The sequence below is a fragment of the Chaetodon trifascialis genome, chromosome 11 (genome assembly GCF_039877785.1).
Source record: "Chaetodon trifascialis isolate fChaTrf1 chromosome 11, fChaTrf1.hap1, whole genome shotgun sequence".
NCBI lineage: Eukaryota > Metazoa > Chordata > Actinopteri > Chaetodontiformes > Chaetodontidae > Chaetodon > Chaetodon trifascialis.
Genome location: NC_092066.1, coordinates 24,569,315 through 24,595,190, shown reverse-complemented (window position 1 = coordinate 24,595,190; position 25,876 = coordinate 24,569,315). Strand labels below are relative to the sequence as shown.

General features: G+C 42.1%; 1 protein-coding gene across 1 annotated transcript in view; it reads left to right on the top strand.

Moving 5' to 3' along the window:
• LOC139338859 (cadherin-6-like) overlaps positions 1-25,876 on the top strand; it is an 81,116-nt gene that overhangs the window by 43,144 nt on the left and 12,096 nt on the right. The window contains exons 3-9 of the mRNA XM_070974149.1: positions 1,427-1,721; positions 1,855-1,974; positions 4,753-4,926; positions 12,933-13,120; positions 14,453-14,703; positions 19,267-19,403; positions 21,116-21,237. Coding sequence (XP_070830250.1) covers positions 1,427-1,721; positions 1,855-1,974; positions 4,753-4,926; positions 12,933-13,120; positions 14,453-14,703; positions 19,267-19,403; positions 21,116-21,237 — 1,287 coding nt within the window. The remainder of the gene's footprint in view (positions 1-1,426; positions 1,722-1,854; positions 1,975-4,752; positions 4,927-12,932; positions 13,121-14,452; positions 14,704-19,266; positions 19,404-21,115; positions 21,238-25,876) is intronic.

Genomic DNA, 25,876 nt, shown 5'->3' with positions numbered 1-25,876 from the left:
TACAAGTATATTGGAGGATTTAAATTTAGACAGACGGAAATAAACCCATCAAGGCTTAGATGTCTGTCTGTTGGGTCCCTATAGCTGTAATACATACAGCACTGGTCAGTGTGTAAGACACTCAGTCCTCCACATTCAACATTTCCTCCAAACTAAGGGACTAAATACTTAATTAGTCACTGTCTTCCACACAGACTCATGCGAGTTCTTTTCAATATGACAACCCTTTTGGCAAGAGGATAAGGCTGTTAATACTGCATTATGTTATTGTCGAGAAATTCCATGAAAAGACCAAAAGCAGCTCCGTCGATGGCTCTTAGGCCCAAGCCTATTGGCACCTGAGGTGTCAGTGTTTAAAAATACCCCACAAATGCATAGTTTGATTTTTTTATTTTATTTCAAAGACTCAGTGTTTTCCTAAAACAGCTGGTCACTGTAGTTTTTAACAAAAGTAACTCAAATAGGATGAAACATGCATTTATTGGGGTCTGTTGTAAGTGTTGGTGCATTTGGTGCTCTGGTGTTTGGAGAAGCAGGATGGTGTACGCTGTGTGTAAGCTGTATGACACCGAGGAAGAAGATATATGAGGCTTGGACACAAACACACACACACACACACACACACACACACACACACACACACACACACACACACACACACAATACTTGTTAGTAAGATGCATTGATTGTTTTAAGTCTACACAGTCATTGACGATGATAGAAACATAGAATATCAATCCTTTAAAGTTAGGAAAAGACCGTGGTCATGGTGAAACATGGTCAACGCTTACTGTCAGCAGGAGACGAGAAACCACGCCACACTCTTCTTTGAGCCCACCATCCACCTTGACCTCATCTCTGAGAGTCTTTGCTGGGCTACATCAGTGTCACTTTACTTCTGCTTATGCTTCTGACAAACATTGTCGTGTAAATGTGCACAAAAAAATGAAACTAAGTCAATAACGAATGGGCACGATTAATTAAAATAAATAGAGAACATGATGGAGCATTCACTATTCACATTTGATGCTGCAGCAACAAATGAAACAAATGCAGGCAAGAAAATCTTTTTTTTCAGTCATTACTGGGTGTATTTGAATTAGCTTAGCTGTGTGAATACAGAGAACACTGATAAGTGGATTTATATCCATTATAAAAGGCACTGCCATTACTTTAAAGCCCAGGATGTAAGCCCACCTAGACAATATACTATGTGGAAAAAAGTGGCTATCATAGCTGTCTTTAAATGGAGCTGACAGTTTTTTAAAGATAAAAAATAAAATATCTAAAAGGGCAAAGAAAAAAAGTTTATGCTCCAATGCTCTTGAAATGTGGTCTGTTGAAAGTCTGAGGTACTGAAGTCTGTTATGTAACTGTCGCTCAGAGAATGATAAATAGGCATTTTCACGTGTGTGTCCATCTGCAGCTCCAGTCGGACCAGGACCACGGCAATGGCTTAGTCAAGTATGTTCTGTCTGGCGAGGGGGCTGGCACCATCTTTGTCATTGATGAGAATAACGGTGACCTGCACGCCACTCGCCGCCTGGATCGTGAGGAGAAGGCTTTTTATATCCTCAAAGCCACAGTGGTCAACAAACGGACAGGTCAAAAGCTGGAGCCAGAGACTGAGTTCACCGTCAAACTGCACGACATCAACGATAATGAGCCTCAGTTCAGCAAAGAAGTGTACACCGGCAGCGTGCCTGAGAGGTCTGATATAGGTAAGGGCAGCTCTAACTGGACTTTGGCACTGCAGAGGAGAATTCTTTGATTGTTTTACGAAATAATTTACAAAAAATCAGAGGAATAACCCTAAATTTGCCAGTGACACTCACGTCCATGTATATCTCTCAGGCACATCTGTCATCCAGGTGACAGCTACAGATGCTGATGACAGTATGTATGGGAACAGCGCCAAACTGGTCTACAGCATCAGCCAGGGACACCCGTACTTCTCTGTGGACCCAAACACAGGTATGTTTGACAGAATGGGACTGTAGGTCTCATTCCCAGTGTTGATGGTTCTCACTTCCAGTGAGAACATTCGCAAGACAGCTCAATACTCCGTAATGATGCAGACAGACACAAACATCAGGTAGAAAGTAGATCAAAGACCTTTTTCATTCTTTAGAAAACAAAGTATACTCACACTGGGCCAAGCCTTTTGGGCATGATTTCTACCTTATTAACAAATAAGATGTACTGTGAAGGCTGCACAGTCTTTTCCTCCATTCTTCCCCTGAAACAAGACAGAGAGAGAGATTGCTCCCTTGGTTTAGTATGTTAATTTCCACAACACCTAATCCATCAGTGCAATGTCAGAGTCATGTCATTCTCAGCACTCTGCTGCGCTCACTTTCCGTTCTTTTACAGAAATATTGTTTTCATTCAATGATTAGTCCCACTTGCTATCGTTTTGCCTTTTTGGTTGTTGTTGTTGCAAAATTACCGTCAGTGAAGCTCAGCAGCTCTGAGAATTTACATTAAAAGCCTTCCAGCTGCTCAGAGGGCATTATCCCTTTTGTGAGAAATCTACAGTAAGCGTCAGATTGACAGTAGCTCAATTGCAATTTAAGAAAAACGGAAAAGCAAAACTGAAATAATTAATGCATGAAAACAGCGTTTCTGAAAGTGAGAGCAGCAAAATGATGACTGCACTGATGGAATTAGTGCTGTGGAAATGTACATTAAACTGAATTTGCAATTTGAGCTATTACAGCAGCAGGAAATATGCATTAAAGCCGACTGACATTTTGGGAAATGTCAGAGTGTTCCTTAAAGCAAGTCTTTGTGCCAAACAAGGATAAACATGGCACAGTTATCTCTGTGGTGGACACGCAGAGATGACGCCGATGTCAGCCTGTCCATATGACTCCGGGTGAAACAGCATATGAACATATCCCAAAAATGTCAGACTGTCCTTTCACACTGTGCCACCAAAGCATTAGACTTTATTGCTGTTCTGCAAACATAACAAAGCAGAAAAATAGTGAATTAAAGCTCCAACCACCAGCTATAGTACATGAAGCTACAAGAAGCTCCACTCACTGTTTCTCACTGACTTTCAGTTCCACTTTTCTCTTACCAGTGCCACTTTTTGACCCCACTCCTCCATAATCATTTTATCAGATTCAATTTATCACATTGTGCTGGAAATCTTGCACCTTAACACCAACGGCAGGATTTAAACAGTGATTTAAACAGTGAGTCAACAGTGTCTCAGGTAGTGGGAATAGCCTCTTCTTTGCTGGAGCTCCATATCTCATTTCAAACCAATACATCTGTTCTTCCTCTGCATGAGAAGCTGGGAAGGGCGAGTAATGAAAAGTAAATACACGCTTTGTCCACCTTCACCCTGCACATTACTGTTCTCACAACACTTACAAAGACTGAGAGGAGGGGGGTGCTGTCATAAAAAACACAGCTCAGCTCAGCTCAGCTCAGCTCAGCTCTTTGATTTTAGGTAGTCTCAATTCAAATTCAAAAGTTAGCCATCCATTTAGATAATCAGTGCAGTAATCTCCCTCTCTCTGCTCATCTGTGTGTTTCTGTCAGATAGAGGAGTCAGGGCCATGGTCAGATTACTGCTTGCATGGATTAAACAGCGATGATAGACCATGTTCTCTGGATGCTGAGAGGGAGTGGGACGTGAAAAAAGAATGTTGTAGCAAACTTGTGGCTCAGTGACTAATGGCAGTGAAGGGGACAGCGGGAAACCTGCTTTCCAAGAGTGAGATAGGAAGACTCATGTTTGTGTATTAACGTTGTAAATGCTTTTAAAGCTTTTATTGTGAAGCAGCAGCAGTAAGATGTTTGCATTGTTGACTTACTGATGCCTCTGTTGAGAGTTAACACAGCGAGGCTGATACACTGACACTGGACTACATCCTACATCATTTGTAGTCCACTTTGCATGTGAAGACAGTCTGAATCCAGTGTGGGAATAGCATAAAAAGTACCGTAGAAAGGTAATTATATATTTAATGGCAGTTGCAAAAAAAAAAAAAAAAAGAAAAAGAAGAGAGACCAATTCATACATATATACACTAAGTTTTCACTGAGGAAACCGTTGAAATGCTGCGAAAAGTAGCCCAAATCATCACAAGTCATAAGACAGTTTTCACCCACCCAGTCAAATGAAAAGCTGTCATAATAAGCCTGGTATTATCTGCTGAGAAATTGTTCAAGCACATGACTTCTGATAAGGAACAAATTGTGGTGTTTACATTTCTGTTCATGTCTGGGCTAAACAAATAAAATACAATGTGTTAATCAGTGGTGTTGCACTTGTATTTTAGCTTTGGAAAGAACCATGCTAGCTGTTGCCCTGTGTTTCCAGTCTGTGTGCAAAGCTAGGCTAAAGATATGAATGATATATCTGTGATCTTCTCAAGGCCAGTTACAGTTCTGCTTTCTCACTTTAGACTAGTGTTTGCACCAAATGATTTTATCTGCAAAACATTTGTAACAGGCAGTGTATTGATTTAAAACAAGCAAAATATCTGTACAACAGATGGCAGGTTCTTCTCACCCACAGAAGAAACAGCAAAATACAGCACTTTAGAAAGGCTTAGTTTCATCTTAAAAAATACATTCTAAGTGGAAACAGCAAACTACTCTGATTGTTCTGAGAGTCGTCAGAGTTTAGCATGATGTGGGATTGGGGTAAGAGAGGCTGACGCTGAAGACAAAGCCATGTAAAAAGAGAAAATGAACAGAATTTAAACAGAGGCATGTGTTATTTTTGTTCAGGAGTCATCCGGACAGCCTTGGGCCCTGGTGACATGGACCGTGAGCAGAGGGAGCACTACCAGGTGGTGATCGAAGCTAAAGATATGGCTGGACAGAGAGGAGGGCTCACCGGGACCACTGTGGTTAATATCAGCCTCACTGATGTCAACGACAACCCTCCCCGCTTCACTCAGAGTAAGACAACAGCACTGAAGCAGGACAGCCTGCATGCAAATGATGAAACACTGAGTCACACATGCACATTAATTATAGAGTACAGAAACAGAAAAGGGCAGAATAACTGTTATGTTTTCCCATATCTCATTCAGTATGAACAAGTTGCTCACCACAATCAAAGGCGTGTGATCATGTAAGGAAAAAGATTCTTTCAGCCAACATGTGCTGTTAACAACACATCACAGAGTTCATGTCCACAGATTGAGTGTCCCCTCAGGAATCAGTAAGGTGTTGCATTTAAGTAGCAGCACATACTACATTGTATGAAAAATGAGCACAATAGCCAAAGTGACAAAAGCACCTTTAACACTCATCAAGCTGCCTCTGAAAACATTTGAAGTCTCGCTGAGCAGGTTTGCATCTGGCAAGTGGACAGCGCTAAATACAAGCAACCACCAAGACGCATTGTGAGTCGATCGCTCAAACCACTTGCCAAGGTGGTCTGCAACACATTTGACCACATACCTTTTGCAGTGGAACCACTAATGCATCCTGACATAAGGACGTAACAGCGAAACACGTGGTCAATGCAGGACGTGGTGGTTGTTTTGATGACCACGCTCAAAGAATGGAGAGGAGCACTGATGTACATGGTTGGAGTGCAGGTGGAACCAGATGCCTAATCTCCATTTGGGCAGCCAAATCTTACCTTTACTGAGAACTAGACTAGTCCTATCGTATCATGTTGATTGATATAATAAATGTGCACAGGGCCCTTTGATAGACACAGGTGTGAGTGGCGATGTGTGTCTCAGCTGTCCGCTGTCTGAAACACATTTTAAAAGTGTAAACAGGGTTACTGTTTAATGAGAAATGCAATTTCCTGCATTTTAAGAGCAGCACAATGTGCAGACACTAATGGAAATCTTGGTTATTGACTGCTGGTTTTAATTACATACAGTTCATGTGTCACTTAGTCACTCCTTATGTAAGGGAAGCAAACATTGCTAAGATAATGAGTAATTTCTCTTCGCTGATTTCATTGATTCAGAGCTTTTCAGAGTGTGACAGCTGCAGACAGTGTTTTAAGTCATGTAAGTTCAAGCTGAAAAGGACTCAGCTGCTTTGCGACCGTTCTAAACTTCTGAAAAGCATAAACAGAAAAAGTCCTTTGCTCATCTCTTTGCAAACTTTGTCTTCAACGCCCCCAAAAAGCCCATCATCTCTCCGGTTGTTCTTGAGGACGGGGGAGCGTACTGCTTTGCCGCAGATCTGCAGGGGTCAGGGTCGGCGGGCTGTGGCCGCCACCGCCTCCATTGTGTTCAGTGTAAACACGATTGTTGGCGGCAGCAACAAGGAGAGAGAAGGCAGCTACAGCTCTCCTGAATGAGCACTGCCAGCGAAGGTGATGATGGTTTAAGTTTTTTAACTACTATTGTGGCTTGCTGTGTGACCATGGCAACCACACTGCGGTCAACAGCACAGAAGCTGATGTTATTGGTTTGTTTGGTATTTGAGTTCCATGAATCACACATTTTGTTAACAGCAGTGAAGAAACAGATTAGTGAAGAGAATCAGTAATGGAGTAGTATTTTCAAAGTTTACTATCCAAGCCAGTATGTTTTAATGTTAGCAAAAGTAGCTTTATTAAACTCGTCATTTTGCTGCTAAACATTTCCTCTGAAGCTACAACCTGCTGTACGTATTTAGCAACATGATTCTAGCAGGGAGAGAGCAGCAGCCTGCAGTGTGTGGCACAGATCATCAGAGGCAGCCTGGAGCCTCTGCCGCTGATTTAAGATACAAGCACTGCCTGTATGAAAGCACCTTCAGGGTCAGGTTAGAGATCCTCTATGGCTTTCTTTCCTCATCCATTTCCATCAAGTACACAGTTTGGAAAAGAGAGCCAAAGGCCATCGCAGGCCGACGCACAAGACTCAAGACTCCATGCATCATGTGGACCACCGTCCTGCCAGGAAGAGCCTGCAAACTGCAAAGTGGCAGGGGGGAGAAGAGAGACACAGGACAGAGGATCCGAGAGACAGCGGAGCATCCAGGACAAACCCGGCTGGCATTAGTGGTCAAGGGTTTAAAGGCCGGGAAGAGTTCCAAAGATGCGAAAGAAAGAAAGTTCAAATGAAGCAGTGGTCGGTGGAAGAAGATCCTGAAGTTTTGCAGCAGTGAGGAGGTCAAAGAGCAGCAGACAGTCATCCCTGTTTGTTAATCTTTGTTAAACTGAATCAAACGATGGAGGTAGACACTCAAAAATAAACCTCTTCCATAAATGCTAGGTATGAACTCAGAGTTAATGCTGGCTGCTGGCTTCTGTCTGCTCACCTCACTGTTATGGATCAGTAAATCTCTGTGCTTAGCTGACACGTAAGAGGCCAGACACTGCTGCACTACAGCCACTGCAGCAGATTAAATGAAGTTTCTAACAAACTCTATAACTCCATCGCAGCAGGAGGGAGCACTGTTCACTCGCAGCATGTTGATCCATTCAAAGTCCAGTCCTCTCTGCCAGAGAAACCAAACGCTCCTTCTCTGGGAAAAGGATTGCACCAGTTGTGTGTGTCCATGGGAATTAGTCCAAGTAACATTAATTCATCCAGAAAGCCTTCTTAATTAATTAAACTTAATTAATCCTTAATCACAGGAACAGTCTCACTGTAAACATGTGGGCTTTGTACCGAGCAGCACACACTCTTTCAAGTCCCCGGCTGTAGTGTGTTCGTTCGGGGGAGACAGGCTGTGGACTCAACAGCACCACTGTCTCATAGTATGTTCTTCAAATTTGGCTTCAAATTGCAGTTTGGACCAGAACTGGCTTAGGGCTGCAAATTGTGTTTATTTGAGTTATTGATTATTATTATGTTTTGTCTGAGGGACAGTCTGAAATAAAAGCTATCCAGTGATATAACAGAGAGAGAAGTAGCACATACTCAAGTTTGAGAAGCCTCAGCCAGACAGTACTGGGCATTTGAAAACAGCTGTTGATTCATTTTCGAGTGACAAATGAAACAATTGATGGACTAATTGTTTCTGCACTATGCTGCTTGAAAATCTGTCACTTCAGAGCATGAACTGGAACCATTCTTCAGTGAGTTTTCATCCTCCAGCAGTGTCTTAACCGGTCTTAAAATGACTTTTGTCTTCCCCTCTCCTGTGAGTGTGAAGTTTCCCATAAAGACAAGGAAGAGTTAGGGGCTACTAATTCTGATTCCCATGGCAACAGATCCACTGTGGCCAGCACAAATAAAAACATTTATGGATCCACAACTGTTCATTCATCAAAAGTGGTGCTCATAGTGAGAGCAGATTAGCTTGTCCAATTTTGCCATCTAATGTTCATGATTGGAACTTAATCTCACTAAACGTGGGGTTAATTGTTAAAAACACTATATAGCAAAAATGTAATGTGAGCCTGTGTACATGTACATGTACTGCTGCACAGAAGGAGGGTCAGTTGTGAATGCAATGTTGACAGAAACAGGAATGTCAGGGAGACGTAGCCTGGTGTGTTGGACCAGCTGACAGCATTTTGTCTAAACAATCTTTCAAGGGCCATTTCATCAAAACACAGCACAGGAGATATATATATCCAAGCAGATCCCTTTGCTTTTGGTTGCTTTGGTTGCTCTGAATAATCCAGACCTTGCAGTAACACTTTTCAGTGAACTACTTTTAGCTGACAGCATGCTCTTTGGATTATGCAGAGTAACAAGAGCACTGTCTCTGGGAAAAGAAGGTGCTGCTGAATTTTTTAAATGTCACTGTGAGCGAAGACAGCATCGGGAGAAGCAGGCGACTGCCCCAGGGCCCCCACCCTTTGGGCTTCCAAAGGTTTACTGTGTGGTAATTAGTTTGTGGTAATTTGATGAAATGAAAATTTCTTTCTACTCATGCACAATGTAACCTGAAGTGGCAAGGACCTTAAGGTTGCCTCTGCATTTTTAACTCATGCTGAGGGTCTCTTCAGTTTGACTCCCTGAACTATTTCAGTCTTGTCAGTTACATGATGTGTTTTGATGTATTAATGGAATGACTGCAGATCGTAACTTGAAAACTGACTGGTGGCAGTGGTTACCTTCCAGTAACAGGACAGTATAAGTCTGTGACACCTGTGACTCAGGTGTCTGTCTGCAGTCCTACATGAATGCACCAGTAATGGAACATCCAGCTTGTCAGGTATCACACCTTACATAACTGACACACAGCAAACATGGAGCAGCTTGTAATTAAAGAACGAGTACTGGTTGGTCTTCATCTCTCAACACATACTATGTTTTACGCAGTTTGTTTTCTGCTCTACGTTTGATGGGTACTTAGCAGCAGAAGACATGCACAGTGCAAAGAGGATGAGAGAACAGAGGGTTTGCCCTGAGAGCCACAGCAGGGGAGGATTGCCCACAAAGAACGTTCCATTCACCTTCATTGTTCTGCGGTCCGATCTCTCATAATGTGCAAATAAGACCCAAACTGTATACAAGTGTAGTTAGATATGACTAAAAGGAGGTGAGTAAAATATTCTAATTGTAATCAGGATTAACCAACTCTCCAGGTGCTAGTTGTTGACCGTGGAGAAGGCAGCTGAGGAAATGGCCTTGCCACACGGTCCATTTAGCTTCAGTCATATCAAACAGTCTTCATCAGCAGATGGAGTTTTCCTGGCGTCATGGAATTGCAGATGTTCAAATTTCCATTTTTGTCTGAACGCTTTTCATCAACGATGGTTTATAAGCTGAGTTTCAAAGTTAATTGTGAAGAAGATAATGGGATGTGATTTCTTGACTGAGATCAAGAGTTAACTTTGAGCCTCATCTTTTTAATCCAACATGGGTGAGAAGTAATTAAAGCACTCAGACATAAAGAAAATTGTTCAGTCGCATTGTCATTGTTCCGAGTCGTCGAGACGACAACATTTCGTTTGCTGTTGCCGTGACTCAGCAGCAAAGCAGTTACATCTGCCAGAACTAGTTTGTGTGGTGCAGCTCAGTGTAATTCAGTGCTAATCTCATTTTAGTAGATGCAGTGTTACAGCTGAAGTTTGAACGTAGCAACAGCTGCTGCAAATGTGGCAGCTGTTCATCAAGAGGCTGTATTGGCACATGGAAGCGTGTGTGTGTGTGTGTGTGTGTGTGTGTGTGTGTGTGTGTGTGTGTGTGTGTGTGTGTGTGTGTGTGTGTGTGTCCATCAGCAGTGTTTCAGTGCCCGTAGCAGTGTAAAAGAAGAAAGTAAATTGCTGCTCTGTTGGCCCCGAGCTCATCAGTCATTCTCTCGTCTAATCCTCATGAATTGACATGAAGGCAGAACTTCTCCCCTTCGTTCTCCAGCTCTGTGGCTTTCTGTATCCATCTCTTTATCTTCTAATTGTTTATCCCTCTCCCTCTCCATCTCTGCCTCGTTCAATCACAGTCACTGTATCAGAGTGGCAGTTTCTCCCTCCTCCTCTCCACCCAGCATTAACACCCATTCACCCACTGTTTCCCTCTCCAGTGCAGGGTGCAAAACAAGATCACCCTCAGATCTGCTCGACAGATTGCATGTGGCATTATCATTCCATTTAAGTCGACGCACACAAACACACACACACGCACGCACGCACGCATGTAACTCCACCAATATGAGGACAATTCATTGGGTTATACATGTATGTTTGCTATCCCCTCACCCAAATCCTCTCCTCACTCTGAAGGTCAGAAACTGGTTCTCATAGAAGCACACACACACACACACACACACACACACACACACACACACACACACAGTCTCACACACACCTTGGTCCACATGTGTCAATTCATTTCACTTCACACCAGGATTCCAATCAGTGCTGTCAGCGTTAGAGCCAAGAGGCAACACAATCTCCAACCAGCCAGAAAGAAAACTGAGTGGAGATGAAATCAGCTTCTTCTTCTTCTCTCTTTACCTCTGGGCTCTTCAGGGTTTCACTGCTTGTTTGTGTTAGTGTTTTGCTAAGAGATATGTACATGAATTGACTACCAAAAGCACCAGAATAGTCAAGAAAAATAGCCTTTGTGGTGACATTGGTTGGCTTGGTTTGTTAGTTCACCATTCCACTTCTTCTCATCTCACTGATGACGAAGAGCTCGACAGCTACTCTAATACAGAAATGCATATGTAAACATGCGTACTGTGTTCTGAGGGCAGTGAAATGATTCTTTATTAAAGATGAGATGCTGAGTGATGGAAGCTGCAGCTGCTCGAGTGTGATTCTCCCTCTCCACGATCTATGTGTACTGTGTATTTCTCCCTCTGAGGTTACACACACACACAAACACACATAAATATACCAAAACAGTAGCAGGTTGAATGCTGTCTAGCTGCCAGGGTCTATGACGCCTGCTGTGTCGCAGCAGCATATAATTACTCACTCAAGTGGTTTATACACACCAATAGATCTCTGAGACGGAGCGTATGTACACAGACACGCACACAAACATGCACACATTCTGGGTAAAGGTAAGTGTCCTGATGTGAAACTGCCTCAGGTTAGCAGAGGGACATCTAATTTGCATTCATTTAGTCGTGTTTGGACTCCATTCAGTGACTCAAACGAGCTGCTTTTTTCATACAGGCCAAGGCTGCGTTGGTTTCACAGTGGGGAGGAAAACTCTTTGAAACGGTCGTCTCGTCTGTGCGACAAACTGATGCAAAACACAGCGTTAGCACTTATTCCAGAGAACAAAAGGATACATCACACTCACAGAAAATACATTGAAAAACCTTTTTTAATGATAGTCAGCAGTCTGGTGGAGACATTGTTCCAGCGCCTGGCTTCCATCAGCAGTTGCACTACTTTTTTTGGACTGAGAACGCTTTTGTTCTTGCTGTCTACCTGTCTAACCTTCTTTATGAAGTTCTAAGACAACAGAAAGATGTTTCTTCGTTCAGCATTTATGCTGTCGTATGATTTTGTTCAGAGGAAGACAAACTTTCTCGCTGTTGCTGGTTGACTTTGTGTGGTGCATCCATTTTCTGTGACTGGTGTTCACATCAGCAGAGTCACACTGTCCCTGCTCTGTGGCTGACTCACACCCTGTGAACAGTTGGATTAATGTTCTTGATCAATAACAGTCAGTCTGTGCTTACTCACTCAGGTGGCGATGTTCTGGGTTATGCTGAGGCAGGTTTGTTTGTGCACCTCTTAATCCCAGTAAGAGTCTCAAAGGGCCTCGCATTAGACAAGAAACACAAACAAACTGCCTGAGTCACCAACAGAAGGAGTCCCCCCAAAAAAACAACAAAAACGAAAAAACAATCAACCCTAAAGGGAAAGGTGTGAGACACCCGGAGAGGGATTACATTAATTAAACCCCCTCCCAGGTTAAAAGGCAGCAGTGAGACATTAGACATTGTAATATGGTACAATTATAAAATAAAAGGGCTAAAGAGGAAGACGGTAAAGCCAGTCTTACAAAGATATGGGACTGTGGTCAGTGCATGTCTCACTAAATAAAAGTTTTCTCTGTTGGTTCCATGTCTGCACACATTTACCCTGAACACTTCTAACAATGGATTTAGTCATCAGAATACAGAGCCTTCTTATTGTACACTTAATGTGAGACAGGCCAGTTTGTAAAGTTCGTCTTGGAGCAGCACAAATAAGGAGTTCTTTAAACCTGTGGACTGTGTGCTCGGACGCATTCCGTTGGACACCTTGCCAGATGATGTCCGGTTGCAGAAAACGCTGAGCCGGCTTTTGTTTTGTCAGAGCCGTCTGCGTTGGCGACTGCGCTGGCCAGCTGCTCCAATCAGATCAAGGAGAGGGCTGTCTGTGTCTCTGGATGAGGCCTCATCTTTGAAGCTTTAACACAGGACATAAAAGTAATACAACCTGGGAGGTGGCCTGGCCCAGATGGTTTCCCATCGAATTGGGGGGATTGGTTGGTGAGAATTTCAGCCATGTACTATGTCTCTTTGATATGACCACTGGGGGTGCTGAAGTAGGACACACATTACTTCATGCAGCTAACTGTCAGTCTTATTTTCTGTGTCTTCAGGTATTTACCAGTTCAGAGTTCCTGAGTCGTCAAAGTCTGGCACTCCAGTTGGGAGAATTAAAGCCACTGACAGAGACATCGGGAAGAACGCTGAGATGTACTTCACCATCGTCAGTGGAGACGGCATGGACATGTTCGACATCTCCACTGACAAAGACACGCAGGAGGGGGTCATCACCGTCAGTAAGGTGGGAGGAGAAGCACTAAGCTGCGGCCTCTGAGTACTAATCTCATTTAGAAACTGTTTGTGTCGCACTAATATGAAAGTCAGATCTACAAACAAGAATAATCAGGAGAAAACACACACACGAAAAAGGTTAAAAGATTCATTATATAAGCAGGTAAATTAAAAAGCGCAGAGTAAATTCCAGTAGTTGCACACTGAGTAACACAGAATGAAGTGCAGAGTTCAAACTGCATTTATCGTAAATAATATGGAATCCGTTGCTGTCCTGGTGGCCACGTTCAAATGAAGCTGCCTTTTAATTATCTTGATATTTTTCTCACGGCAGTGGTTAAATCAAATTAATTCTAAAGCAGTGATTCAGCAGATCCCACACTTTCCACTCATAAGGACCCTGCCCACGTAGTCTGTTTTACACGTACTGTTAAATATGCAAAGCCTGGGCATGCTTGACAGATGAAAGAAACCAAATTAAACTTATTCATCTTTACCTTCACAACCCCCAGTCCTAGCCTTTGCAGCAGGCTCTAATACACAGGACTGGAGCTTTTTATGCTGCTGGATTTTAGAAATGAATCACAGTGTCCTCATAGACTGTGTGTTTACTGATGCACAATCACAATTGTTTTTTTAGAAATTCTTTTGTTCCTCTTGCTGACACAACCTAAGAAAAGTCTGCAAGCTCCAACAAAGAAGTAATGATATTTTGTCAGCTGGATACGAGATGAGGACAATATCTGTGATTCCTTGAAGGAAGCAAAGGCAGCGCATGTAGAGCTGCTCGAGCTTTGTTCTTGTTAGAAACGACAGCCATGCGCCATTGTCAAGAAACAGATTCAATCAACATTTTCTGCACTTGTGAAAAAACTATCATCATTTGTCATCAGATGGAATCTGCCATATGCTTTATATGACATTTTTTATTAATGCCAGATTTCCTCTGTAACAGCATGTGCTGCTCTTTTCATCCTTCATCATACAGTCACAGGCCCTGATACAGAAAAGAGACGTGGTCTGACGTTCCATAAATCCTGCTCAGCTTCTCAGCTAAATTAAACCATATGTTCAATCAAATGTTCCCTTGCTGGATTGTATGTAAATGTGCTGTTCTGCATTGTATCAAGCCTGGTGCACGGTATTAAAACTACTTGTGTTGTGCATGGATCACAAGCCCTGCCTGCCTGTCTGTAAAACTGTGGAATAGAAATTCAGTGTGAATTTCAGGCTAGTCTAAAATCTTATTTAACATGTTTCTCACAATAATACAAAGATTTTTTTTAATCTATAATTAATAATACTGTATAACCCTTTAACTTTACTCGCTCTGTCTCTGCAGCCTTTGGATTATGAGAAGAAGCCGTCTTACACAGTGGAGATCCAGGTCCAGAACACCCAGGTGGACCCTCGCTTCATGTCCGCAGGCTCCAAAGACATGGCCACGGTTCGGATTGCCGTGGAGGACGTGGATGAGCCGCCGCTGTTTGACAAAGCCAGCTATCTGATGGAGGTGAAGGAGGACGCTGCAGTGGGTGTGGCCGTGGGCTCAGTCAGTGCCATGGACCCTGATGGAGCTCGCAGCATGGTCAAGTAAGGACAAGTCGCAGTCGAATGTCATTTTTTCATCTTAAATATAGGTTAGAAACAAATTCGGCAAGAAACTAACCAATGACAGAAACCCCTGGAATGCTAAAGGTGACATCAGTACACTACTTTTAGACTTGAGATTTTCAGGAGGCACTTTTGGATTTCAAAAGGAGCTCCAGTCTCACTAGACTTAGCTGAATTAATCTTCTACATTCCCTTGATCTCAGCTTTACGTTGTTTTTATCACGTTATGAGATATTTGCTGATTTCCCCATGTCCAAATGAGCAAAGGTTTATCACACTGTGGAATATACAGCTCTCCTTTCTGCTGAGGTTTTCCTGGTGGATCGACACAGCCTGTTCTTTAAATATTTAAATCATATCAAATGAAATATTTAAATGAAAAATATTTATTCTTTTACCTCCAAATTGCTTTCTATTTTCAAGGATAGAGAAATGAGATGAAGTATGCGACAGCAGAGTAACCACATGGGACATGTTTACATTTATTTTCCATTTTTGAAAAGAAAATCAGGGCTCAATAAGTCACAGCTGTGATATCAGCTCTGTTCTTCACCTAATTTGAGCCCTAAGTTTAGAAATTCCCCGCCAGTGACCGACTGACATCAGGATTTTGATAAATCCGGACAAATGAGGTGAATCCAGGGGTGTCAGTTAGTGGTGTTGTGGCAGTCCTGTGTCCCTGATGAGTCTTGCATTTTTCAGTAACCTGTGTATTTGCAGCTTTAAAATCCAGCAGAAACAAATGCATTGTTTTCCAGATGGAGAATTTTTTTAGCCTTTAGCCAAACAAAGCAGTAACATCATGCTCTATCACAGGCAGATGGTCACACTGACTAACAGCCTGAAACCCCATACAATAGCCACAGATCTGAACAGAAACAACCTGCAGGAGCTTCTAATTAACGTCTCCTTCATATCTACAAATGAGGACACATCTTGTCCTGCACCTTGTCTTGTTAAACGAGCTCCCAAACAAACATGGAAACATGCAAAAGTGCCCTGCTAACATCACTTTGCAGGCTCTATAGCTAAGCCACATTAAACAGCCTAAAAGCACGCCAGTGAATGTCAGCATGGGGCAGTTTAGATGCTAAATAGGCCTCACTCTTCCATACCACTGCTAACAAAATGCAGTTTGCACTAAAGACGTGGATCGTCATGAAACAGGACATGGTACGTTATTTATGTTCAGCTGTCCTCTGTCAGACTGTTAATGCTGACTTAATAAGTGTTAGTCTGTTGCTTGTAGCTGCTACTTTAAATCCATCATCATAGATTTAAACAATAGCTAATGTTACATCACTCCACCATTATCTGACTCAGCCCCTCCTGACCGCAGACAGTTAACCATCTATTTAGCCATTTTTTCAGGCCTTTTTCAGTCTATTTCTTGCATTTTTCACCCTTATCAACATCATTTGGTATTCGATAAAAGCTCCTTGTGGTTTCTCGGTTTGATCGATCTGAGCAACCATAAACATCATAAAACGTAGACATTTCGAGTGTGTGTTTTAATGCTTCCTGGGCAGAAAATCACTTCCTGCCCTCCATGTGCAGTTTGCATCACAACAAAAGAGTGACGTGAATTCAGTTAGTTCAAAAAACAAATAACAAAACATTTACAAACAGCTTTAAAGCAATCATTGCTCATATGAGTCTGCAGCGCAGAGCTGTTATATTTGAAAGTTTGCTCCCTTCCTCTTTTGCTAGTTTAGAAATCTCAGCAAAACTACATTGAAGTTGGGTGAAGTTTGACTTCAAATGGACCTTGAATCTCTGAAGATTTGTGAGTTCTGATAAGAGTCTGAAAAGGGGAAACAGAGGAGAAATATGAAGTAGGTTAAAAGATAGGCAGTGTAGTGATCACTGCTGAGATTATAACCAAGCTGTCTGTGGACTACACTGTGAGCGCAGCCACAAGCTGCAGTGAAACATTATTCATTGTTCATTATTGATGTTTGGCATTAGGCTAGTGTGAACTCAGTAGCTGTACATGTCTCAAACAATATCAATACATCCTGGGATTTTTCTGATGTTTACAAAATAAAATGCCTAAAGCCCTGTGAAATTAGCTCTGTTGCAGCAGGTATTGATCAGGGGGTACGAGACTGTTCAGATTAGCTGAAACTTCCCTGAACTGGGAGGGCAATTTGACTCCCTGCCAAAAAAAGGAGTGGGATACAGTAAAGGATTTGACATGAATTCTAGAAAATGGTGCACTGTAAAACCAGAACTATGGGATAAGTTAAAGGGAATCATCTGAACGTATGGCTGCACGGATGGATGACAGCAGTGTGTTAAAGCGACAGGAGATGGACTGTGGCAGGCAGGACAGAGCACAGCTGGACGCTGGCGCTCAGCCCTCATTTCTCCACGTTTAAAGCAGGCAAACTGATGCCGAGCGTATTCCAATTAAAACAAGCATGGAACCATGGAGTGCTCTTTAAATGATGTGTCATGAGAGGGTGCGCACGCACGCACACACACACACACACACACACACAATTCCAATTATTCCTGTTTGTGCCTTTGGTTTTGTGACTGTCATCTATTCACATTGTGCCAGCGAACTATTATTTTACTGTTGAATGCTTTCTAATTATGATCAAGCCTGGATGTGCGCAGGCAGTGTTTTCTTTTAGATTCATATATGTCTTTATGGAAAACAGTAATTAAGTTTGAATGGTACATAATTAACAGCTGATAGCAGTTTGATGTTGTGTTTTGGAGTGGATAGTGAAACCAGCCTTGATTCAGACGCTGAAGATGTTCATGTACAGTACAACATGCAGTTCCCGGTCACAGAGCAGTTGCCTCTGCCTCTGTCTTGACAGGGAGAGGAAAAAGACAGAAGTAAAGGCATCTCACTTCTATTATCTATGGAGTGCTGTGAAGCTGTGAATAGCTGCATTCAGCAACTAGTTCAAAAATAGAGAATGCTCTGTGAGCAGTCCACAGACAGTGGGAAGAGATTTCCAAGTATCTGTGATGTTTTGAACAGGCTACAGTCAGCTTGAATAGGAGGAGAGGACAGAACGCAGCAGCTACCAGCGCAGCACAATTATGTGTTTCCAGAATATCAAGGTTGGCTGTTGTACACGGTCTGTTTCTTCATCCAGCCTCACATCTCATTTCTCAAGTTTGTAAATCATTTTGCGGTTTCAGGATTCACTTCAGAGCTTTAAGAAGCGCGCAGTTTAGGAGTTTAGGAGCATTCAGGCTGAAGGAGGATCCAATATTGGCCTCACATTATTTGAATCTCACAGTGTTTTTGCAGTCGGTTTTTGTGCACTGCCAGCAGCCAGTGTATCAGCTGATGTTGGCTGCAGCCAGCTACGTGCACGCCGACCACGGTCGTCACAGTCCTAACTGGGCATTTAGACCAAAAGCAGCCCTGCATTAAAAACATATGAGGGAGCGGGTTGGTGTTTTTTGTGTACCAGTTAGACCAGGAAGTCCAGTCAGAGGAATAAAGCCCTGAGCGTGCAGGTTTAGAACATAAGCGGCACAGCAGTTTAGAACACTCCCAGCTGACGCCACATTGTGTTGAGCTGGGCTCAGCTTTTTTTGCCCCACTTCTTTCCCTTCTTTCCTCCCTTTTCCTCTCCTTCCTTTTCCTCCTCAGGAGAAGTGCAGATTTTTCACTGAAGCTGATACACACGACTTCACTTCAGTTTGTGCAACCTAGAGCCATTCATGTAAAATTCACTCTGCTCCCACTTGGAACACGCCTTAAAGGAATCATTCAACATTTCTGAAACACACTTATTTGCCGTCTTTGACAGACTGAGATGAAGAGATCAATATCAATCACACATACAAAGCTGGAACCAGGGCATTGTTAGCCTAACTAGCATTAAGCTGAATGCTGGGGGAGACGGTGAGCCAAAAGTAGAAAACAATGGAGAAGGAAATATTGCAGCATGTAATTGTTTCTACATTACTGTTTATGGGATTCAGAACTCAGCATGTGCCTATTTGTGAGGGCTTGGTAGGCGTATTTTTGCTCTTGTCCACGCTTCTTGGCTGTGTGCTTCACACACACGAGAGATGAGGAGATGTTGAATAAGCCGTTTTAAATTTGGATTTTCTAAATTGAGCTTGTTTTCAGTGCCAGGTTCTGGTTTTAGGAAAGACGTGTGTTAATGAAGAACTTACTTTGTTTGACATATTTTGTTACTTTTGCAAACACTAAAATGTGCTCACCCTCACAGGCCTCCTGTGATCACATTTCTGTAATTAACATTGCTTAGTTTTGGATGATTTATTGCAAAAGCTTTTGTTTTATGTGGCTAGTGTCACATTTTCCACCACAGAGTCCTGTAGGAAGCAACAGAGCAGCTGCATACTGCAGCTCAGGCCCATAGTAAGAATCACTTTTGACTTGGCTCTATCACCATGAACTCTCCTCCATCACAGAGAAATCAATTACTCTCCCTATTGTGGTGACTCCTTGGTGGGGCTGCACAGATACATGGCTTACTGTAGTTCATCCCACCCACAACCTAATTTAGCCCTTTCTCACCTTCTTGCTTGTTACAGGTACTCTATCGACCGTCGCACCGACATGGACCGCCTGTTCAATGTCCATCCAGGAAATGGATCTGTGTTCCTGCTCAAAAGCCTGGACCGAGAGGAGACTGCCTGGCATAATATTTCAATCATGGCCACTGAGTTCCGTAAGTCCAGCAAGGCCGACACGAGAGATGATGTATTGATGTAGAGTAGAAATGTATGGGACCAGACAGAATGTCTGCTCCCAGTGTATCAGTCACAGTCACTTACCGTGGAGGGAGTTCAGTGAGTGTACTCACTGCAGAATCCAGGGCTGGCTGAGTGGGAAACAGTAAAGGGTCAGCTCACCACAAGTTACAAAAGACACATCTTTCTGTTTTTCCATGACATTTCAGCCACGTGGATAGTGGCAACTTGAGTTTCCAGAAACAACGTCTCAGTTACTGTGGATAATCCACACACCTAAACTTGAACAGCGTGGCTGTAATTATTTTCTATTGGAGAAATAATTCCTGCTCAATGTGTCCACAATGTCAAGTTTTGCAAGTGTCGCTTTTCAGTGATATGAGCAGCACAAACAGAATTCCAGTCTCCTCCATTGTACCCAGAATTCAAAGGGGGTATCTCAAAACCTTACGCAATAAAATGTCAATAACATACCAAACTTCACAAGCAGTAATATTTTGGCCTGTTTATCCTTAATTATTAAGTCATTTTTATTCATAACAGCAGGTATGACTTATCTATGGTTAAGTCACAAAATCAAATCATTGTACAGAGACTATGATGCAGAAAAGGGGAACTTGTGTGTGGTGTTGACTTACTAATGATTCATGCACAAAGTGAAGCAGAGCGTCCACAGAAATACACAGAGTGGATCCACCCCTTCACTGCGCTATCTACTTTTTTATCAAAGAGAGCAGAGGAAGAAATGAAAGCGCAGACACCTCTGAGACACTTTCATTTGATATGGAATCATTCTACTCATCATGCAGCTCCCTGAACGTCCTGATGAGAAACTGAATGCACGCAGCATTGGGAGATGGCTAGAACGAGGCTACGTGCACAACTGTTATTTAAGCTTCTAGCTTAGCGTGTTCTCTCTGCAGTGACGTAAAGAAAAAGAAACATAAAGACGTTGTTAACTGACTGTGGCTTCAACCTGAAGCAGAGTGACTTCAGTGCAGTTAGATACTGTGTCTGTGGATCTGTTGTCATTTTCTTTTTTCGGCAATCGGAGACAAAACAATAAAGCCTATAAAAAAGAAAAAATGAAAAAAAGGGAGCCTTCAAAATATTGTTTTGCTTAGTTTTTTACTGTAGAAATGATTTATTTTCCAAGTTTCCGAAAACTTCAGGTTCCACAAACAATTTGACTGCAAGATCATCATTATTATTATTATTATTTTATTTTTCAGATTTCAGGTGTGAAATGGAAGCCTGATTGGTTTCCTGCCTTAAACTGAGACATGCTGTGAAAATTACAGCACTCTAGAAAAAAAGCTACTTGGACAGAGACTCCACAAACATGACCTTGTTTTTGCGCTTCATCTTGAACTTATTTGGTTTTCTTTCACATACTCATATTTCATCTATTATGTTTATGCGTGAGCTCAGAGGTTAAAGACATGCCTCGTGACCAGGAGGGAAAACATGGCTCAGGAAAGCGTATGACTAACACTCCAGCTTTCTGCTTCACCAGACACTGACACGGTGCCCTAAAGCCAAGGCAGCGTGCTGCTCAGCGGTAGCTATCAGTAGACTTGAGCTGAGGTTGGACCAGATAGCTCACAGTATGAATATGTGGAGGAGTGTAAATGTGGAGCCAAGTGTTAAGTTTTACCCTGCATGAAGCTTTTTATATGTGTCCTTCCAGATAATCCCCGTCAGAGCAGCCATGTTCCAGTCTTCATCCGCCTGCTGGACATCAACGACAACGCTCCCGTCTTTGCCACCGCATATGAAACCTTTGTCTGTGAGAGGACTAAGCCTGGTCAGGTACTACAGCTTCATCACTTTGTGTAGAAATATTGTGCTGTCAAGCTTAGATCGACAGGCAGGTGGAGTGATCGGTGTATTTTTTGTCAGTTACTATGTACTGACATACAGTACACTGCCCTTTTTACAGTTAAGTATCCAGATGTAATCAAGATTCAGCAGCATTGGATTGGCTGTCCAACCAATCAGAGCCTAGGTTTGGGGGTCAATAATATTTTATCTTCTAAACCCAGCCTTCTAAACGCTATGAATACAGTCCACTCAAGATCACAGAGTGCTGTTAGAGAGTGGTGCTTCTTCTGTCTCTTTTTTTGTCAGGTTACTCATAGAATTAACATCATGACAGCTGCTGTAACCTGCTGTCTAATAGAATCTCTCCTCATGAATATTTTGTATATTTCTCTTTGCAAATATGAAAGGGTACGGAGAGATAAAAGATTCAATAGAAGTGTGTTCCCCCATAGCTGAGCAAATCCAAGTATTTTAACTAGATCCAAAACTCGAGCCTCACTGCAAGCCCCAAGGCAAAAAACAGTAATGACAAGAAAGCAGTGTTATCATTATATCCCGTTTTAAACACAGGTTATTTCCTCGATAATCATAGCTGCCGAGGATATGTGGAGAAGCTACTAATTATTACCTCACCTTAGCCAGCAGGGGATCTGTGTGCAGAGAAATGACAGACCGACCACAGTGGAACGGGAACAGGACCGCTCTGTCAGGAAAAATATAGGAGATTCGCATACAAGAAAGAAAGTATATACAAAAGGATGGGATAGAAAGAGAAACGTCATTACAGTTTTTTTAGGATGACGTTTCTCTTTCTATCCCATCCTTTTGTATATACTTGCTGTGTTAACTTGCTTGCACTTGTTGTCTTTTAACATTCTATTCACTTTATTGATGCTGCTGTGAAATTGGAATTTCCCCTCGCGAGACGAATAAAGGCGCATTGAATTGAATTGAATTGAATTGAATTGAATTGAATTGAATTGAATTGAATTGAATTGAGTTGAATTGAATTGAGTTGAGTTGAATTGAATTGAATTGAATTGAATTGAGTTGAATTGAATTGAATTGAATTGAGTTGAGTTGAATTGAATTGAGTTGAATTGAATTGAATTGAATTGAATTGAATTGAGTTGAGTTGAATTGAATTGAATTGAATTGAATTGAATTGAGTTGAATTGAGTTGAATTGAATTGAATTGAATTGAGTTGAATTGAATTGAGTTGAGTTGAATTGAATTGAATTGAATTGAATTGAATTGAGTTGAATTGAGTTGAATTGAATTGAATTAATTGAATTGAATTGAATTGAGTTGAGTTGAGTTGAGTTGAGTTGAGTTGAGTTGAATTGAAAGACTAACATCGTCTCAAAGACACTAAGAATAAGCACTGCCTCTGAAAACCCTTTCCTGCTGTGGCTGTAGGTATTTGACTGCTGTTGAAGGTATTGATCGAACACACTGCTTTGACAGGTTTCGTTTGAGAGTGTCCTACTACAAAAAGTCATGTCGTATCATGCTCATAGCTCCCTATTGTGTGCTCTTGCTGCTGTTAGGACTCTAAGTAGTACTTGGGCTTGAGGAGCACGAGGAGAGACCTTGCAGCTGCATACACGTCTTGTCTCCTTTCAATTTATAGGCCTAAGAGAGCAGCCTGAAAGGACGATCCTGAGTAGTTCCACCTCGGGTTTTATTTTCATAGTTCAGTTACAATCAGTTATACTAACATTTCATTCACAGAGGTAGATCTCAGGGTCTGAGAACACAGCAACCACACTGAAAAGAAACACAAGCATCAGACAGACGAACAGCTTGCAAGTAAACCCCCAGGTTAACCAAAGATGTTTGGAAGAGAAAACAACAGTATTACTTGAAGTGTCTACTGTAAACATCCATCATGGTTTACAGACCCACCTCCTGCTCCAACTTTGACCTGCTGTGCTTGCTGTAGCTGTGTGCACACAGTTTTCCTGTGCAATGAAGGATTATTAGCAGCCTTTCAGGTGCACTCACGTTAAAGTGGTTTAGATAATCTAGACAAACTGTTGGTCCGATGGTCTGCACCTGTGGCACTTTGTTGTAGCAGTGTGATGTCGCCATGTTTGCAGATCTCAGAAATATTCACATATAATAAAGTTGCAGGGCCAAGTCCCTGATTTTAGAAATAATGATGACATTAGTCCTCCAACACATCTATTACCACCTTTTGAAAGTTGTGACTCCCAACCAAAAAGCTTTCAGAATTTTTAAATTGCTTCAATATTTACAAAGAAATACACACCACATGTCAGCTGTTAAAGGTAAACTACAGATTTCAACACATGTAATCTTGTCATAACCAGAGTGATCCTTCAGGTGATGGACAGTACGCACACTTGGTGGTTAACTGCTGCCTGCTCTGCAACATTATTTCAGTGTACAACACTGAACTTGAAAGACCTCGACTACAGAATCTGAACCAGCCTGCCCAGAGCAGGTGGTGCAGTAGTTATTGTGTGCTGATGTGCTTTTATGAATCACTTATGGGACATGCCAAGCGCAAGAGGCTAAAGTGAGTGGTAATCCCCTTTTATGAATAGAAACACAGCATTTGCATGGAATCAGCCCTTACTACCACACTGACCCTTGCACTGGGTTTGAGGAATATAGGCCAACGTGTCTCTAGTCTGTATTGGAAGGTTTTTTTCCGTCAAAAACATCAGTACAGAGCATCAGTACAATCTGAAGAATCGATTTTCTACTGCAGTAAACTGTTGGATGAGTCAGGAACACTTTGTTCTTCATGGGTTTGAGGGAATTTTAGGCTTCTTCAAATGAAGAACTCGCTTTTATTTTCTGCCTTTCTTGTGTTACGCTGCCAGTGAACCAATGAAAGTATTGACATACCGTAGATCACTTTTCATTAATCCCCCTCTGGCTTCTAATTGACTGGCTTTCCTGTCCAGTGCAGCACAGCACAGCTCTGACTGTGTTAGATCTGTAACGCTGAATAGTTTATCAGTCCAAATTTGAATTTGAATGCTTTAAACAGTACTTAGTGTAATTGTACTCTGCTGTAATACCACTTGATATGATTCATCACGTACTGTATTTGATGCAACTAATGTGATTAAAGCACACAAGCTTATAGATGTGCACGTTCTGAATACACACACACACACACACACACACACACACACACACACACACACTCCTGCTGCTGTGAAACTGGTTGGCTCTGCTCCTGGAGACCACTGGGTTTCTTCTTTTGTGGTGGCTGACAAGCTAATCTGTCATGGACGCTGACAGGAGCTAACACACATAGAATATTGTAAATAGGGTAACACACACACAGACACACACACACACACACACACACACACACACACACACACATCATGCAACTACATAATATTATACAACAATTAAAAGAAAAACACAAATCTGTGTGCAATCACACACACATAACAGGCTAAATATAGCACAACAAAACACAATGAGGTGGAACAACACCACACTGAGGCCACACACACGCACACACAGCGTCATCTTGACAGTATGGTGGCTTGCTGCCATTGGTCTCCTGACGTCCCTGTCATCCTGCCATCCTTTCATCCTTTAATTCCTCTGCCCTTTCATCTGTCCATCAATGTTAATCATCAGTATTTGTTCGCTGGATATCCTCTGCTGCTTGCCTCCCTACGGATTCATCAGATGTATGTGTGCATGTGCACGTGTGTTATTGGCACAAATCTTCGTTAAAGCCTTTAATCTCTCAGCTAGTGTCTCCCATTCAATTAAACAAGACTGTATTTATAAAGTAAAAAAATATATACAGAGTCACCATCTGAGATATGACAGGAACATGCAGCTCCCCAGGGTTGAGAAACAGTCAGCAGAGTTCCTGCAGTGCATCGTGGATTTATTTCGATATTAAACCTGCATTAATTGAAAGAGGTGCAAGATGCTCCACACGGTTCACCAGCCAGTCGCCGGCTTTGTCTGTTTGCTGTTTGTTGCTGGGCAGGCAGTGAACGCTGGGTTTTTAGAGCCTTTAATTGAAAATGGTGCTGCTGTTCAAAACAAACCTGAGAGCAGAGTCTGTGGGCCAGAAAACCGGAACAGTTAGCTGAAAGACAATAAAATGCTCCATCGAGCTGAGTTAGGTGATGATTGTGTGTGGTCTTAGCACCAGGAGCGACCCCTTTCACATAACACACAGCCATTTTGACCATTACAAATACCCTCATAGTGATTAGTGCAGCTTTAACAACCAATACTCAGACTATTAGCCTCTCAGTGAAGCTATTGAGATGTAAAAAATGCATAATTAATAATTGTATAAAGGTTATTTCTATTTCAGGTCTTGCACTTTATCACTTTTGCAGCTGCTTCATATCATGAGAAGAAAGAAAGAAGAAAGTAGGTTAAACATCTACTGTTAAATGTAAAAAAAAGGTTAAAACATGTCAAAATTTTGTAAGATATTATCTAAAATATCATATTGTTTTGGTATTGGTGCATTAACATTGATTCCCAGCCCTTATTTAATCTCAAGATTCAAGCCCATATTCCACACTAAACTCATGGTTTCTGAATTTGAATCCGTGCCACACCCTGGATCCCATTTTCATTAGAGAATCAGTTGTTTTT